Source organism: Apus apus, chromosome Z (assembly GCF_020740795.1).
Source record: "Apus apus isolate bApuApu2 chromosome Z, bApuApu2.pri.cur, whole genome shotgun sequence".
In the NCBI taxonomy this organism is placed as follows: Eukaryota; Metazoa; Chordata; class Aves; order Apodiformes; family Apodidae; genus Apus; species Apus apus.
In genome coordinates, this window is record NC_067312.1 from 3,911,774 (window position 1) to 3,927,837 (window position 16,064).

At 41.6% G+C, this 16,064-nt stretch overlaps 1 protein-coding gene across 3 annotated transcripts in view; it reads left to right on the forward strand.

The window, feature by feature from the left end:
* EPG5 (ectopic P-granules 5 autophagy tethering factor) overlaps nucleotides 1–16,064 on the forward strand; it is a 61,741-nt gene that overhangs the window by 16,900 nt on the left and 28,777 nt on the right. For 2 of the 3 annotated variants that reach the window (XM_051642684.1, XM_051642686.1), the window contains exons 12-23: nucleotides 2,162–2,316; nucleotides 2,875–3,015; nucleotides 3,507–3,671; nucleotides 4,869–4,991; nucleotides 6,552–6,811; nucleotides 8,345–8,485; nucleotides 9,178–9,322; nucleotides 10,125–10,322; nucleotides 10,847–10,957; nucleotides 11,535–11,654; nucleotides 13,207–13,373; nucleotides 13,583–13,810. In XM_051642684.1, the coding sequence (XP_051498644.1) occupies nucleotides 2,162–2,316; nucleotides 2,875–3,015; nucleotides 3,507–3,671; nucleotides 4,869–4,991; nucleotides 6,552–6,811; nucleotides 8,345–8,485; nucleotides 9,178–9,322; nucleotides 10,125–10,322; nucleotides 10,847–10,957; nucleotides 11,535–11,654; nucleotides 13,207–13,373; nucleotides 13,583–13,810 (1,954 nt within the window). The remainder of the gene's footprint in view (nucleotides 1–2,161; nucleotides 2,317–2,874; nucleotides 3,016–3,506; nucleotides 3,672–4,868; nucleotides 4,992–6,551; nucleotides 6,812–8,344; nucleotides 8,486–9,177; nucleotides 9,323–10,124; nucleotides 10,323–10,846; nucleotides 10,958–11,534; nucleotides 11,655–13,206; nucleotides 13,374–13,582; nucleotides 13,811–16,064) is intronic. The other variant, XM_051642685.1, reaches the window with a different exon arrangement.

Below are 16,064 nucleotides of genomic sequence, written 5' to 3' on the forward strand. Positions count from 1 at the left end.
TACAAATGTGTGTTCTCTGTAATTCTGTGAATACAGAATTGGCAGTTTTGTCTTTGCTTCCATTGCAGTTGGCAATGAGAACCTGCTGAACAACATCTCTAGTTACTGCTACTCTGCCCTTACCAGGATTTGAGGATCCACTGATCTTTAGAGTCTCTCTGAACTTGAGTTGTAGTGTAATCCAATGTGTGGAGGAGGAAGGGAGCTGGCTCAAGTAGCAGCTTGGTGGTATATATGTCCTTGCTCTACTGGGAGATGACAGGATTTAGGTGGAGTGTCTTCTTCCCTTTTTCCTTTTCCCCATCCTTCAGTCCGAAGCTGTGGCTTGGTGTGGGTTTGAGGCTGGTGTGGGGTCTGCAGGGTGTGGAGCCCACAGGTGACCCCAGGTACCCAGAAGAGGAAGGTGCAGCTGAAGCAAGAAGCTGGGAGGTTGCAGAGCTGTGACTAACAGCAGAGGAGGTCTGGTGTACAGGTACTCAGCAGTTGGCACCAGCCCTCTTCCTTCCTTTTATGGTCCTTGTCCTTAGCTTTGCCAGATTCTGCTTTTGTCTTCTGTCCTTCTTCAAACCCTTTCTCTGTTGCTTAGCTGGTCTGTGCCTAATGAAACACAGATGCACACGTCATAATGCTGATAAGGTCATTGCTGCCACAGAATAATTTCTTAGGGGTGTCTCCTACCCGTGCTGCATGCAGCAGGTCGTGTTGCTATACCTTTACAAATAGCAATGGCATAGTCTTTTTTTTTTTTTTTTCTCCTTATGCACTACCTTAGAAATAACAAACCCAAAATACAACAGCAACAAAAAGAAAAACCTCACAGTGCTCTGTAACTTCTGTTATAAAGATAAAAGTTAGCATTAGGAAAAGGAGACGAATTGATGAGCCATCCCCTGCATGTCTGTTGTATCTCTCAGGAGTGCAATGTATCTTGCCATACAGAAAAACTCTTTAAATTGCACAATCCTCTGTCACACTGTTCATGAGGTGTTTTGGCTTCTGACCTTCTCAGGTTGAAGCACAGTTGCAAAACTCTTGAAAGCCCTTAAAATAGAACGTAACCTAAGTGGAAGTGTTTAATCACAAGCCTGCTGAGAACTGTCCCTGTGCAGATTTAGTAGTTGTGTGTCACAATGAGTGCTTTTTCAGTATATTTAAGTGCTGTGATAAGATCACTGTAAACAGTATTTACTGGCATGCTGTGCTTCAGAGGAAGCAGACCACTCTCCATCCAAACCATTTTACAACTCAAATGCAGCTTTCAGTGTTTTATTTGCTGCACAGACTCTATTTGAAAGAAATAAAAATTAATTTGGAAGTCCTGTGTATATACCCATACCTTCCTGTTGTCCCCCACCCAGCAGAATGAAATGTTTGTTTGCATCTGGCAACATGTTAATTTTTCGGTTTAAAGAGGAAACCTGCCTTGAATTCAAGTGAAAGAATCTGTTAACCTTCCCATTCTGTGCAACTTCAGTTCTCTGTTTTCAGAGGTGTTTTGCAAACAAGTGCATTCAGTAATTTCCTCATATTGCACTGGAGAAAATGAAACTGACTTTGTAACTCTTGGACATAATTTAGGCCCGGGGCTAGATGTTTGAAGTATTTTTGTTTATAATCGACATAGAATGATCTTCCCAGTTGCAGCTGCTGCTTGAGATCATGGTATTGGGAATGAGCAGTCTCTCAGTTTGGACAAAACCTGTCTGCTTGGATGGGCTTAGTTTTAGTAGTCTCATGACTGTGCTGTGTAGAATAATTTCGTATCATTTGGCCTTAACGTGGAATTAATTGCTCCAATATGTAATGAAAGCCAAAACAGTGCTAAGCTTTTTAAAAAGCAAAAAGATTCAAGCAGTTCTTACTGTGGATAATCAACATTGCATAGTTAAAATGCTACAAAAAATTGAATTTTAGTCGTTTGAATTGAAGCAGTTTTAGTTTTCCTTATGAATTACTAGCATAATTACTGAATCATATGGACACCGTGTTTTGAAGCAGCTGGTACCAGCCACTTTGAAGAGTGGATACTAATTTACAAGCCTCCAGTGATGGCAATTCATTTGTTACTGATTGCTTCACTGGGCACGGGCTAGAAATAAGTGTTGACAATGTCTGTCCTATAGCACTTTTATTGTGTGTCTTTCATGTGACTTTTTTCTAGACCCAGAGCACCTTGAAAATTTTGAAAAGTATCTCAAATCAATGAACTGCTCAGAAGAAATCTGCCTGCTTACCACATTTGCTCAGATGGCACAAACCAAACGGGCTGATGTTGATGAGGATTTTATCAAAATGATTGTTCTGGAGATCTATGAGGTGAGTAACAATACTGGTTCAGTCAGAAAAAGGGTCGGTGTGCTCTTGTTCTTCCCAAAGGTGGAAGGTGTGAAACAGTCATGCCTTCTTTAGTCTGTTCTGAGAAAGTGCTACTTTTAAGGTTTATAATCTAGTACTTTTATTTTTGGGGGGGAGGTTTTTTTGTTTGTGTTTTTTTTTGTTTTTTTTCTGGGAGTAAGAAGAGCTCTTCTGTAGACCAAGCCAGAATGAAACAAATGAACAAAAATACATATAATTTGCTTTATTTTTCTTGTGCTGGTCTAACTTGTAGCTCTTAAGTTCCTTATATGGTGTTTTCTTTTTTTTTTTTTTCTCTTGTGGTTTGCAGTTTTTTTGGGTTTTTTTATTGTGTTTGGTGGTGTTACTATAGTTTAGAATATTTTTTTGGCACTGTGACAAGTTCCTCATTTTCTAGGGCAATTGCTTTCAGTTTTAATATTGAAATGTATCAACTTTGTCCAGAATCGCAGAGACATTTTATTGCAGTGTCAGTGAAGGTCAGCCATACCAGTAACTTCTGTCTACTCATCTTCTCAGGTATCTTATGTCAGTCTTTCCACAAGAGAGACATTTTCAAAAGTTGGTCGAGAGCTCTTGGGAGCAATTGCCAGCATCCATACACAGATAATTTCTGTACTGCTGGATCGAATTAGAGAGACCATTGAGAAAGTTGGGATGGTAAGTGCTAATGTCCATCGTTTAAAGTAGGCACCCAGTTGTAATTGGAGGTCACACCACCCTGTGTTATAAGATATAATTTGGCCTGAATAGGTAATGTTAAAGACCTGTCCATTTTTTAAAATCATAGAACCGCAGACTAGTTTGGGTTGGAAGGGACCTCAAAGATCATCCAGTTCCAGCCCCCTGCATGGGCAGGGACACCTCCCACCAGCCCAGGTTGCTCCAAGCCCCATCCAAGCTGCCCTTCAACACTTCCAGGGATGGGGCAGCCACAGCTTCTCTGGGCGACCTGGGCCAGGGTCTCACCACCCTCACAGTGAAGAATTTCCTCCTCATCTCTCACCTAAATCTCCCCTCTTCCAGTATTGCTCCATTACCCCTTTTCATCTTGCTGCAAGCTTCTGTATCCCTCATCAAGATAAAGGGGCACAGTGCTGTTTATTGTTCCATACTGAGTACTGATGGGCCTTTGTTATCTCTCCTCAAAGGTTTCTTTATATCTGTTTAAAGAACTGCCAATGCACCTGTGGAAGCCTTCTTCATCTGAGATAGCAGTGATTCGTGACTGGCTATTAAATTACAGTCTAATAACAGTGGAGAATAAACTAGCCTGCATTATCTTGGAAGGGCTAAACTGGGGATTCGATGACCACGTATGTATTAAAAGCAGGATGTCTGGATTTGGTCAGTATTTCAGAGCAAAAATTTTACTCAACCTGGGGCTATAGCTGAATTGGAAAACAGTTAATTAGTTGTTTTTGTGTGATGGCTATACACTTGATGGCATAGGATGGGAGCTTCACGCTAATTGTGTAGCATGCCTGAGGATTTGCTTGTGTTGCTTTCTCCTAGTGCTGCAGCTGAGATGAAAAGAGATATTTAAGTGGGAGTTTCCTCTCTCTAAACAAGAGTAAAGAGCTGACAGGACAATTTTTATGAGTCACTGATTAAAATATCTGTGACTGCAGAAATAGGAGTCCTCCAAGAAGTGTGTTTTGAGGCTGGTGTGACTGTAGTTTGCAGGCTGGTATCTAGGTATGTTTTTCACAGCGCAAGAAAACTAATGATTGAAATTAGAGATTTCAAAGCCCAGAGCAGTATTTAAATGATTGGAAAATATTCTGAAGGATGGGTTACTTCAGGAGCTCCATCAGTTCAGGATCCAATCAAGGGTGAATTCTTTTACAGAGAAAACCAAATAGTTTTGGGGAAAAAAAATCCTGTTAATAGTGTTCAGTGGTCTGTCTTAGCATTGTAATCTGTGCTGTGGTCATACTGATCTCTTTGCTGTGCTGATTCTTGAACATGTGGCATGCTGGACCTTTTCTCCCTGTGTCTTGGTGACTTGTCAAAAGAAAGGAGTGGTAGAGACTTAATTGTGAGGTCTTTGCTGTGCAGTAACAGTGTCAGGTCTGTACGCTGTGACACGGGGAGCAATAGTTCTTTAATGGGGCAGTTAATAAGAGAAATGACAATGTTTTGACACAAAAACCCCCCATGTTTTATTCTCAAAGGCAAGGTATCCAGTATCTGTACACGTGATTTAAAATGCCAACTGTGAATCTTTGGATTAGTTGCTATAAAATCACAGAATGCACACAGGAAGTGATTATGGTCATTTTTTTCTGGAAATAGTCTTAACTGTTGAGCTTTCTATTGCACAGTATGATCTCATGCAGTGTTGGGCTGATACTTTTCCTCTGACCAAGAATTTGCCTAGCTATTACAATACTCACAGACTATTTCTGGCTGTTCAAATTGAGATTTATTTCACGGTAGTAGAATTGAATGACACAGTTGTAGAAACCTTTTAAATGAGGCTGAGTTTTGTGATGCGACTCTGTTTTTAGCAGGATGCTCTTCATCTGGATCCAGCTGTCCATTCTGAAGTTGCACTGATGGTCTTGGAAGCTTATCAGAAGTACCTCTCCCAGAAACCCTATGCTGGGCTGCTTTCTGAAAGCATAAAACAGGTATTCCTTCTTCAGAATTACACAGAGTAGCTTATTAGAGGTGACAGATGGGAAGAACTACAGGCAACGACCTTGTTTTCTTCTTTTTAAATGCATGCTCTCTTGGTACTACAGGAACATAATAATATACCAACTCTCAGTATTTTGCACCCACAGAGCTATTTGAAAATACTGTTAGACTCATGTTGAACATCTATGTGAGAAACGGACATTTTAAATTTAACCCCCTAATGGGTTTGCGTTATTAAACAGGCTGTAGTTGGATACTCAGAGCTGTTCTTCCAAAGCATCCTTTACTCATGCAGAGCTGCACTTGATTAATGAAAGAGTACTTGTTAATGCTGCTGGACAAGAGGCATCTTTCCTGTGACTCCAGCTCTTTTCATGCTTGAACACTTAAGTATTACTCTCTTTAGGAGCTTTTCAGTAGTGACCAGTCCTGTGTTACCTGAACACCCTACAGACATTAATTATATTCGTTTTACAGCACACTGGTGACTCAGGAAGGTATGGCTCCAAGTTACAGAAGGGGAATGGAAGGATAGAAAGATCAAGGTTAAAAATGCCTTTTTTGGATATTCAATCCAAGATGCTTCTATTTATTTATTCAGAGCTCTTACCACTGTCCTGTGCTTTGTCTTCTCAGTATTTCTTGTAAAGTGCTTTCTCTTCACCTTCTCTCCTGTAATTCCCCCCCTCCCTCAATCTTTTCTTCCCACATTCTGGAAGTTCCTGATTATCTCTGCTGTTTTCTGACTTGCTTCTCTGCAGTACTTAGTCATGGTTTGTTGTCTTCTGCCAGCAAGATTAGTTCTCCTTTTAAGCCTGTTTCTTCCTTGGTTGCCACCTGTGCTGTCCTGACTTGCATGAGCTTGTAACTGAAACTTAAGAAAAAATACTGCTTAGGTTCTTGTACCCCCACTTGGAGAGGATGAAATACCTGCATTGATTCCCACCACTGCAATTTACAGTGCTGTCAGCATGTGCAATATTTTTTTCCCAAAGAGTTGTAATTCCTTCTGTAGATAGGGTCTTAATGACTATGGAGGTATGTACATGACACAGAGACTCTGCCTATCCATGTTTCAGGCTTCTTTCTAGGCTTCCATGTTTTAGGCTTTTTGTTGACAGATGTTATTTTTGTATATAAGTTCTTTGCTTTCCTTTCACGTAGTCTTAAGTAGTCTTAAACATTACTCAAGGTTGTATGTGGTGGGTTTTTTTAAGTAGTAAAAATAAAATTAATCTGGAAATTAATTAATTAAAATGAATTGGAAAACTTTAGGCAAACAATGTAAGTTGGTAGCTGTTGTCAAAACCGAGTTGGGGGAGGGAGGGGAAGTGGAAATAAAGGCCACAGAAATAGAGCTTTTGGGTAAAGTTAATTGGTGGTGCTACATGGTATGTCTAACAGATAAGTACTGGTGCTCTGGTCTTGTGTCACAGTATTGTGGCAGGAGAGGAAACTCATCCAATCTGACCCAAGTCCTAGACTAATGCCATCCATGCTGTAGTGTGGCTGTGCTTCCTCCCATTCCTGCTTCCAATGCTTTGTTCCAGGTCTCCTACTTAGCCAGCATTGTTCGATATGGAGAAACACCAGAGACTTCCTTTAACCAGTGGGCATGGGGCCTGATTCTGAGGCTGAAGCTGCACAGAAATGACTGTGGCATGCAGTGTGGCTGGCCTGCAGTCCCAGTGTCGGGCAGTGTGGTTGACATGGCGGAGTCGGTCACGCTTCACCCCCTCCTGAAGGCTGTCAAAGCAGGCATCCCTATCGGCTGCTACCTGGCCCTGGCAATGACCACCTTAGGGCACAGGTAGGTGTGCTTCTTCATGGTCGCTCTGGATGGGTGGGATGGCCCCAGTGGCTGAGCAACCTGCCTGTATTAGCATCTTTATCCATGTTTAAAGAATAAAGGGCTTCTGATGTGAGGGGCTGAACAATCTTCCAGGGACTGGGGTTTCATACAATGTGCTTTCCTAATGCTGTGTTTTTGCCTTCTGCATCAAAATAATAATTACAAATAATATCCCTGTTGAGGGTTTAGCATGATTTTTAATCATGCTTACTGAAAGGGATGTTCTACAGGTAATTTTTTTTAGCAGGGCTGCCACAAAACGTTCAGAAAATAGTGTGAAGATAGTGTGTTCCATAATAGTGTGTTCCAGCAGTCTTTTCCAGTGCTTTCAGCTGGTTTTTAGTCAAGGTTCTTGTACATAATAAAATACACTACTTGATTGACATACAGAGTCAGGCATAGGTTAATCAGTCTCTCCTTGATCAATTTTTCCTGAATCTGATGTATCTTTAATTATCTCTTTGTCATATTCAGAATTTTAACTAACCTGTTTTCTACATATAATATTCCTTTACTCTTGAAAGAGAAATTGTCTAGGCTTTCTGCTAAGGTTACAACATCAATACATATGTGCTTCTTCAAAGCATTAGAATAATTTGAGACTGTTATAAAGCTATTCTGGTTTGAGAGTGGAAGTTTTTTGTGTGGCTTCGAGCATGGAATAAAAACCAAGGAACCTGTTTACTTCTGAGTGGGGTTGTTTTCCCCCAAAACACTCTGTCCTTTCAAAGAACTGTTTCATTTATGTCTCCTATCTGAACAGTAAGACTGGTCTTTATCACATACAGATGTTCAAGGCCAGTTACATTAATGAGCAGAGGATAGCACTGTACACTACTTATTTCATACAAAATTTCATTTTCATGACTTTAGAGTAGACACAGGATGAATTTTTTGCATCTTTTCCTAATGTGCAAAAGCAAATGTGCAAGCAAAACTTGATGCAGAACCATGTGCTGAATAGGTTGCCACTAGTGAGTTTTCTGGACAATAAGAGGAGGATTCATCTTAGCTGACTGCAACCATTTAAGTACCTGCTGCAAGAAAACTCTCTGAGCTCCATCTGTAGGTAGTGAAGAAGGATGTCCAGAGCATTACCCATCCTGAGGAGATGTCAAAGCTAGGTAATTGAAGCTCATTCTGTAGGCTCTTTCTGTGCCTGAAGAGGGAGGCTAGTTAGGTAGGTTAGTGAACAACCCTAAGCTTTAAATTGATTGAAACTGGATAGATGAAGACCCTCATCTCCAGTGATTTTTGGAAGACAGGACACAAACCCTGAGAAGGGCAGGAGATACTTAGCAAATCTGTCAAGAATTGAATGACTACTATAGCTGAAGATAAAAATGTGGATTTAGCTGTTTAGAGTTTCAAAGATGAAGTGTAAAGATATGAAGGTCTTGACATCTCAATTCACACAAAATATCAACATTCTGTCTCCCTCTCTACTGGTAGTGAATGTGTTTTTCCTTGTTTGTTTGTTTGTTTTGACAGCATTGAGAAGTTCTGTGCTGAAGGGATCCCACTTCTGGGTGTGCTCGTCCAGTCTAGATATCTGAGGACGGTAGTTCATGTGCTGGATAAAATTTTACCCTTATTTTACTCATGCCAGTATTACCTCCTGAAGAATGAACAGTAAGCATTATATGTTCCTAATACGTTTATTGGAAAAAAAAAAACACACAAAGTTTATTTTAACAATTACATTTATCAGGTTAGGTTCTGGGTTTTGCATCCAGTGACAGTGTGACACAGATGATGGGGAAATAGGTCTGGTTCATTTGCTGAGTTATGAAAGGTGTCCATGGTTGAAGAAGTAGTTGAAGTGTCTCCAGCTGACCTCACAGGTACAGTCATCACTAGTGCTGCTGCTGTGCTGTACTGGCCAGAAGTTGTTGTGTTTAGATGAGCCAGAAAGATAAGCAGGCAATACTTCTTAACTGTGTTCGTACTGGTAAGTTGAGCAGTTGGGAGTGTACTCAAGTGCTGTACCTCAGCTGTCTCTCCTAATAAATTAGTAATGTGGTCCCTGAGGTGTTTTTGGCTTGGACCACCTGATAATCTCTCCAACAATTCCCAGATGGGATTTGGATGCTCCTGTGGATCAAGAACTTTATTCAGTCCTGATGAGCTACCTGGAGTTTACAGTCTGCCATGAACTGCTCATAATATGACTGTGAACAGTTAAAATGGAGCAGTAAAACCTGCAGCATGGTTGTGATCCTTGTAGGTGTCACCAGTGCTGTTGAGCTGGTTTTAAATTTTCTGGAAGTAGCTTTTCTGTATATTATGCTGTTGGAATTAATTTAATTTGTTGACATCCCTAGATTTTTATCTTACATCCAACTGTTCCTTCATCTGGATACTGGAGTCCCTCAAGGCATGACCCAGCAGGTTACCCACAAGGTAACACAGCACTTGACAGGAGTGAGCTATGGAGAAAATGTTAAGCTGCTGAGTAGTATGATACAGGTAAGATGTATTTTCTTTTGAAGAAGGAGGAGGAGCGGGGAGGTTTTTTTAAGAGCAGGCAGGCTTTTTTGAGTTAGTGCTTAAAGTTAGAAGGGATACTGAATCTGACCGTTATGCTGCCATGGGATACCAATAGCTGGTTTTGATTTCCTGAAATACTTCACTTTGCCTGGCAAATCTGGCAATACAAGTGATGTTGGACAGAACAGCAATACAAGTCTTTCAAACTCTTGGAAAAGGGTATTTTCTAATGCCAAGCAAAAACTGCATAAAAAGGGAATGTATTAAGCAGCACTACTTTGTTGTTTGTGTTAGCTGAGGACTGCAGCAGATGTATTAATTTTTAAAAGCTTTTTCTTTTGACCACTGCATTATGGATAAGCTGTGGAAAAAAAAAAAAAAGTTCCTGTGTTAGGAAACTAGTGTTTTTCTTTTTCAAGTGCAGGGAGGCCAAGAACCAAGGCCCACTAACACTAGAGAGGGGTAAGAGCTAAAAGGAAACATTCCAGCTCTGATAAGTCCTTCTGCAGGAGCAGCAAGCTCAGAAATAGGTGCTATTTTTGCCTGCAGGTCACTTTTGCATCTGTTTTTTGCTGACTGCACAGGATGCTTGGCTCTCCAGCTGCAGAATCTCTTGGGGGTTGGAGATGACAGAGCTGTTTTTACATAGGCATAGGAAGTTGTCATAAATTATTTTAAGGATAGGACAAAGCCTTAGGCAAGTTCAACTATTTTCCAATAAATTCTTACCCTTCAATTGAAGCTGCAGTCTGTTGAATAATTTTATACTTTAATTTGGTAGAATCACATTTTTCTAAGTGACCAGCCAAATGGAGTGGGGCCAGCTGCAGTACTGGAGTTCTGGGTTCAGGTCCTCACCAGCCAGCAGCTGTGGCACAGGGACCAGGCAACACTCACCTTGCTGGATGACTTATGTAGAGCTGCTTTTCAGTACAGTCAAGAGGACTGTGTACAAAAGCTGCTTTACCAACAACACAAGGTAATTCAGTGTGGTACCAATGTGTGGCTGTTGAGTAAATGCTTAATTCATGTGTTGGTCATCCTAACTTTGATGTGAATGTATTTCCCTGAAATGTAGCAAAAGCATTCATGATAATGAATGATAATGGGGTTATCTGAGTAGGTCAAGATTAGTGAAACATCTGATATTTGAATAGTCATAATAATTAAAACATACTTGGAGCACAAGTCTCATACATGAGTTCTATCATAGTATTTTAGTCAAGTGATCTTTGCATTTCAGGTGTTTGGTACTGTGTTTAGAACAAAAAGAGAGCATCCTATCTTGAAAAAAGAGATGCTGTCACTATAATAAAATATTTTCAGTGGAAAAGAAAGTACAAGCAGGCATTTCAGTGGTTGCTGGTGAGGGTTAAGGTTGGGAAGTAGCAACATGAGGCAGAAAGGAGCCTGAATGAAGACAGAGCAACATGTCTGTAGCTTGTAAATAGTCTGTTAGGCTGCTTGCAAAAAAAAACCCAAATGTTTTCTGTTTCCATGCAGAATGCTTTGGGCTACCATTGTGACAAAGGTCTGCTGTCTTCACTTGTTAGCTGGATCGTGGCAGGCAACGTGACGCCTTCCTTTGTTGAGGGCAATGCCAATTCCTCTCAGGTAAGGTGGTGGTGTGTGGAAGGCCCTGGGTTAAGCAGTATACAGGTGTTGAGGGTTGTTTGTTTTCCTGCTTGTGTGTTTTTTTGCAGATTTTCTGTTGTTCCCTATTTCTTCCTGTCCCTGTGTTTGTCAGTTTTCTTGTGATAAAATCCTAATTTAGCCTAAGACAATGCTGTGGGTTTAATTATGCTAAAGGGAACATGGGTGTTTTGCACAGAGAAAGTTGGTCTGATGTGTGTCCAAGAATTCTTACAATAGGATTTAATAGTAAAGTAGGATTTACTAGAGAGAGAGGTTACCTTGTTTTACAGGGTTTGAGTAAGTTGTTTCCTCCAGAACTGTGGATAATTTTGTCAGTTGTCCCTCATTTTCCCTTTCCCAAGATTGTAGAGAAGAGAAAGAGGATGTTGGAATCTAGTTAAGGAGGAAACTGGTTCTGCATTTTCTTTTGGGGATATGATGCTGCTTTTGCAATTTTATAATCTGGCAAAGACATACTCCCTTAAGAAAATAGCAAGCTGCCCCAATCAGCAAGCTGATTTTGTTATCAGTATTTCTGTTATTACTGTTTTTACAGGTCTGGTTTGCCTGGGTGGTGTTAAATATGGAGTCAATATTTGAAGAAGATTCACAGCTTCGCAGAGTTGTGGAGGGGGAGCTGGTTATAAATGCTTTAACTCCTGATCAAGCTTTGAAGGTGAGAGCTGCTCACCTGCTCTTACTAGACAACACTACTGGAGAAAACTGTTCTCTTGTATTGTTTATTTTTTTCTTTAGTGTTTTTCTTACCAGGATTGAAGTATAACTAGTGCTTTATCTAGCCTTCCAGGAGAAAATCTACCTCAGGGGAGTTTCCTTTTACATTTTTAGTTGAGCATTTAAAAAACACCATGCAAATATCTGGTTTTAATATAACATTATTTACAGAGAATTTCAGTCAATGATAAATTATCTTGCATGATTTCCTGCAGCATCTCAATGCTTCATGATCTTCAGTGTATTTATTCTATACCACTGGGAAGGGGAGTGCACATACCCTTTATTTTACAGATGGGAAAAATGTTTCTGTGTTTCAAAGACCATTTCAGATTATTTGTATTTTGCAGATGTCTGGGCTTTACTTTTCTTTGCATTTGCTGAATTAATTTTGAAGACTTTCAGAACTGCTTAGGTCTCTCCTTTGACAAGGCACTTAGTCAGGTGTGCTTTAAGCCATGTTGCAATATTTTCCAGGTTCTTTGCCCAAATTCAGTTAGAAAGTGTGGAATGAAGCAAGTGGCTCGAGCTGTCCAGTGTTAAAGTGTAGCCTTTTGCACTTGCCTCATCTCATGTGTTTCAGTGTGTTTTAGTGAACAAAGTAGTCTTGAAGATCTATGAAAACATGTTATTTTTTCTATGCTCTGTTAATCACAATGAAAATAGATCTGGTTGTGGCCAGATTGGTACGTGTCTTGCGTCCTTGGAGAACAGTCTGGAAAACATTTGCCCCTTGGCTTCTGTGTCTTGCTTGATTTACCTGGAAAACAGTGAGATGGTGTGTGGGCGATGTTTGGAAAGTGTGCTGAGGGTTTCTGAGGTCTAGTGTGGGGGATGAGGTGTGAGGAGATGAGATGTGAGGGTCTCTGCTGAGATGTGGGAAGTCGTGCAGCCCATCGGGGCTTGGTGTGTGACTTCTTTAATGAGTCATTGGGTCCATGGGGTAGTGTTCTGTGTTTCTAATACAGAGTGCTGCTGCTGCTCATATGTTACCTTGCTTTTGTTCTGGTTTTGCAAAAATATTTTTCTTTCTTTGTTCACATTAGTTTTACTTTGCATTTTAGATTTTCAGTAGGGCTGTAGAGAGTGTAATCTGGAAAAAGGTAGAAGTGGCAGCACGCTGTAGGACTCTGCATCCTTATTTGTACTGGTGGGATCATGCTGCTTGTTTCACTGCTGCTGCTTTGTTCTGTAACAGCACTGATCTTGCAGAAGCCTAAACCAGGAACACCTATCTCTGTGAGGAAAAAACAGTGATTCACTCTAATGAACTCCAGTGGTCCTTATGTTGTACTTGCATCACACTAGGCCCTCTGTGCGTGGTACTTCTATTGCAAGTGTCAGAGGTGTAGGCCAGCACAGCTGTGAGCTGGGTAGCTCTTCATAACTGCTGAATTTTTAACACTGTGGTAGTTAATCTGTTGAGTTAGGCTGTGACAGCCCGTGACAGGGAACGGCAGTGGAACACTTTCTGAAAATTGTTCTTTTTGCAGAAAGCACAGACCCAGCTGAAGCTGCCCATCATACCTTCCCTTCAGAGGCTCATGATTTACCGCTGGGCTCACCAGGCCCTTGCTACCCCTGCTGATCACCCTCTCATGCCACTTATCTGGCAGAAATTCTTCCTTCTTTACCTCCACCGTCCAGGACCACAATACGGGTGAGTCTCTGATCGTGAGGGCTCTAGCAGATTAGCAAGCACTGATGAATTTGCACTGTGAGTGAGATTAAGTGACTCACAAAGGCTGCAGCTGAAAGCAGTGGGTACCAGGAGCCTCACTGAAGAGTCAATTTATTTGCAAAAGGTATTCATTTGACACTTGCAAAAATACTTTGTTGTGCTTTTGTTTTTTGTTTGTTCATTTTTAGATTGCCTGTAGATGGCTGTATTGGAAGACGTTTTTTCCAGAGTGCATCTCATGTTAACTTACTAAATGAAATGAAGCAGCGCTTAACAGAGGTAGCAGACTTCCACCATGCTGCCAGCAAAGCACTAAGAGTGGACAGTCCTGCAGAGGGCAGCGACAGATCCCCAGAGAAGGCCAGCCGGTTGCCACACCACCTGACTTCACCCGAGCTGCATAAGGAGCTTGTCAGGTGAATAAAAAAAGCCTGACCAGTTCAGTTCTATTCAATACGAACACCTGAGCAGCTGCTAGAGCACTCTTAGCTGTGGGAACATGAAGGGAGGGACCCTTGGCTGACCTAGATGTACTTGTTATAGGTGTTGTTGGAGTCAGATCTGCTCCTCTGGTGATGCAGCTTGTCTAGTTTAAGGAGCAGCCATTTTACTACTAGAAATAAAACATTGTTGAATAAGAGTTGTTTCTCCCTTTAGGGGAGATCTTTTTTTTTTTAATTAATACTATCCCAATGCTGGTAAAATACTTGCTGTTTAGATCCACCTGTTACCAGTATATACATGACTAGCTATAAATGTAAAATGCTACTTTGTGTGTACACATTTATTTGTCACAGACCAGGGCCTAAATTTATGTCTTGAGTTCACTGGGGAGTTTACTGGTGACTTCAAGATGTGATTCAGGTAGTGCAGTTCACCCTGTTCGTATACAGGGTCGTAGACAGGTGTGTTCTGGTGCCAGCTGGAAGGTGGTATGTCTGCTTAACCAAAACCTTATCATAAGACTGTCTTCTTGTGCTGGAGCAGGCTGAGGAGGTGCGCATGGTTACTCACTGCCACTTGACTGCTGAGCACAGCTGATGAACCCTCTCTTTTGTAAGGAGTGGTAACTTCTAAGAGCTTTGTATCTGGTACGCACTGAAACAGTAGCTGTGCTGTTCTGAAGCCCTTGTTTCTGTTACACAGAGACTTTTTGTCTGAGAAGTCTACCCTAAGAAATACCTGCAGTATTACAGTATCTGAAACTATAACCCAGAAACCAGTTGAAAGGTTTATTTGGAAAGAGTTGCTTGTTGAGGGAGCTTGGGCATAGGGATCTGAGCTTTTAAGTCCTTCCACCCCAGCAAGCAATAGGTAGTGTGAAAGCAAACAAGGGGGATCATAAATCCTCCTTGGTCACTGTTGTGGTTTGACCCCAGCCAACAGCTACACACCACACAACTACTCCCTTTCCCTGTCCCCTGCTTGGATGGGAAGGATAATCAGAAATGAAAAAAATAAGTAAAACTCATGGGTTGAGATAAAGACAGCTTAATAGGACACAAAGGAAGATGATTATGGTGATGATCATGATGATAGTAGTAATAATGATAGAAGATACAAAACACTTGATGCAGAGCACAGTTGCTTGCCACCTGGATGACCAATGCTTAGCTAGTTTCCACTCAGTCCTGTGTTTCCCACAGGTAAAACTACAATGTAGCCCATGGTGTGTACCCTCTACATCCTCCTTGTTGAGCAGAACACTTAGTAGCTGGGATAGTGGTCCGTTCAGATGGGGAGTAGGACCTGTTTTCTTTGAGCTTCTGAAATGGTTTTATATAGGTTTGTGGACTTCTGATGAATTTTTCAGATTTTACAGCCTTAGGCCTGAGACCCTGGGCATGTAGGGAGGAAGGGAGATTATTCTTTGTATTGCTGGAGTTGGCCAGCCACTTCATCCATCATTGGGGAGGATCACTTGTCTTTCCAAGCAGTGCTGCCAGTGACTTGGCATATGGCGATAGTGCACTCCATACAAATTTCCACTATATCAGTTGTGTGCCTAGGACTTAATCTGCTTCTCTTGGTAACTGTGTATGGTCTGGGTCATAATTAATTACCTCCAGCATGGCTAATTCCCTCAGGTACTGAATACCTCTCTCCATGGTGGTCCACTTGGGTGACATAACATATTCCTTGAAGGGATGTCTTTCATTCATGTTTGGCAGAAGTCACCTCTAGAGGCTGAGGGCTTGTGTCCTTGGAAGTTCTGGTGGTGAGACACTGGAAGAGGTTGTCCAGAGAAGCTGGGCTTCCCATCCCTGGAAGTGTTCAAGGCCAGGGTGTATGTGGCTTGGAGCAACCTGGTCTAATGGCAGGTGTCCATGCCCATGACAGGGGGCTTGGAAGTAGGTGATCTCTAAGGTCCCTTCCAACCCAAACCATTCTGGGATTCTGTGTGATTCTTCTAGTTGCTTTGACAATGCCCCCTTCCCTAGACAGCTTGGCCCCCTTCCCATCTGCTTGTCTTCTCTGCCATTTAATTCCAGTCTGCTAGTCCTGTTATCCCAGCATCAAAGCATCCAGGTAGGTGATAATATACTCACCTGGACAATGGCTGAAATCTTTTCACATATCCTGCATCTCACTCGGGGATGGGGGTTGGAGGGTTACCTCTTGTTCAGCTGCATCACCTGTCACCAGGGTCAGAGTAGCTGCAGAGCGTGT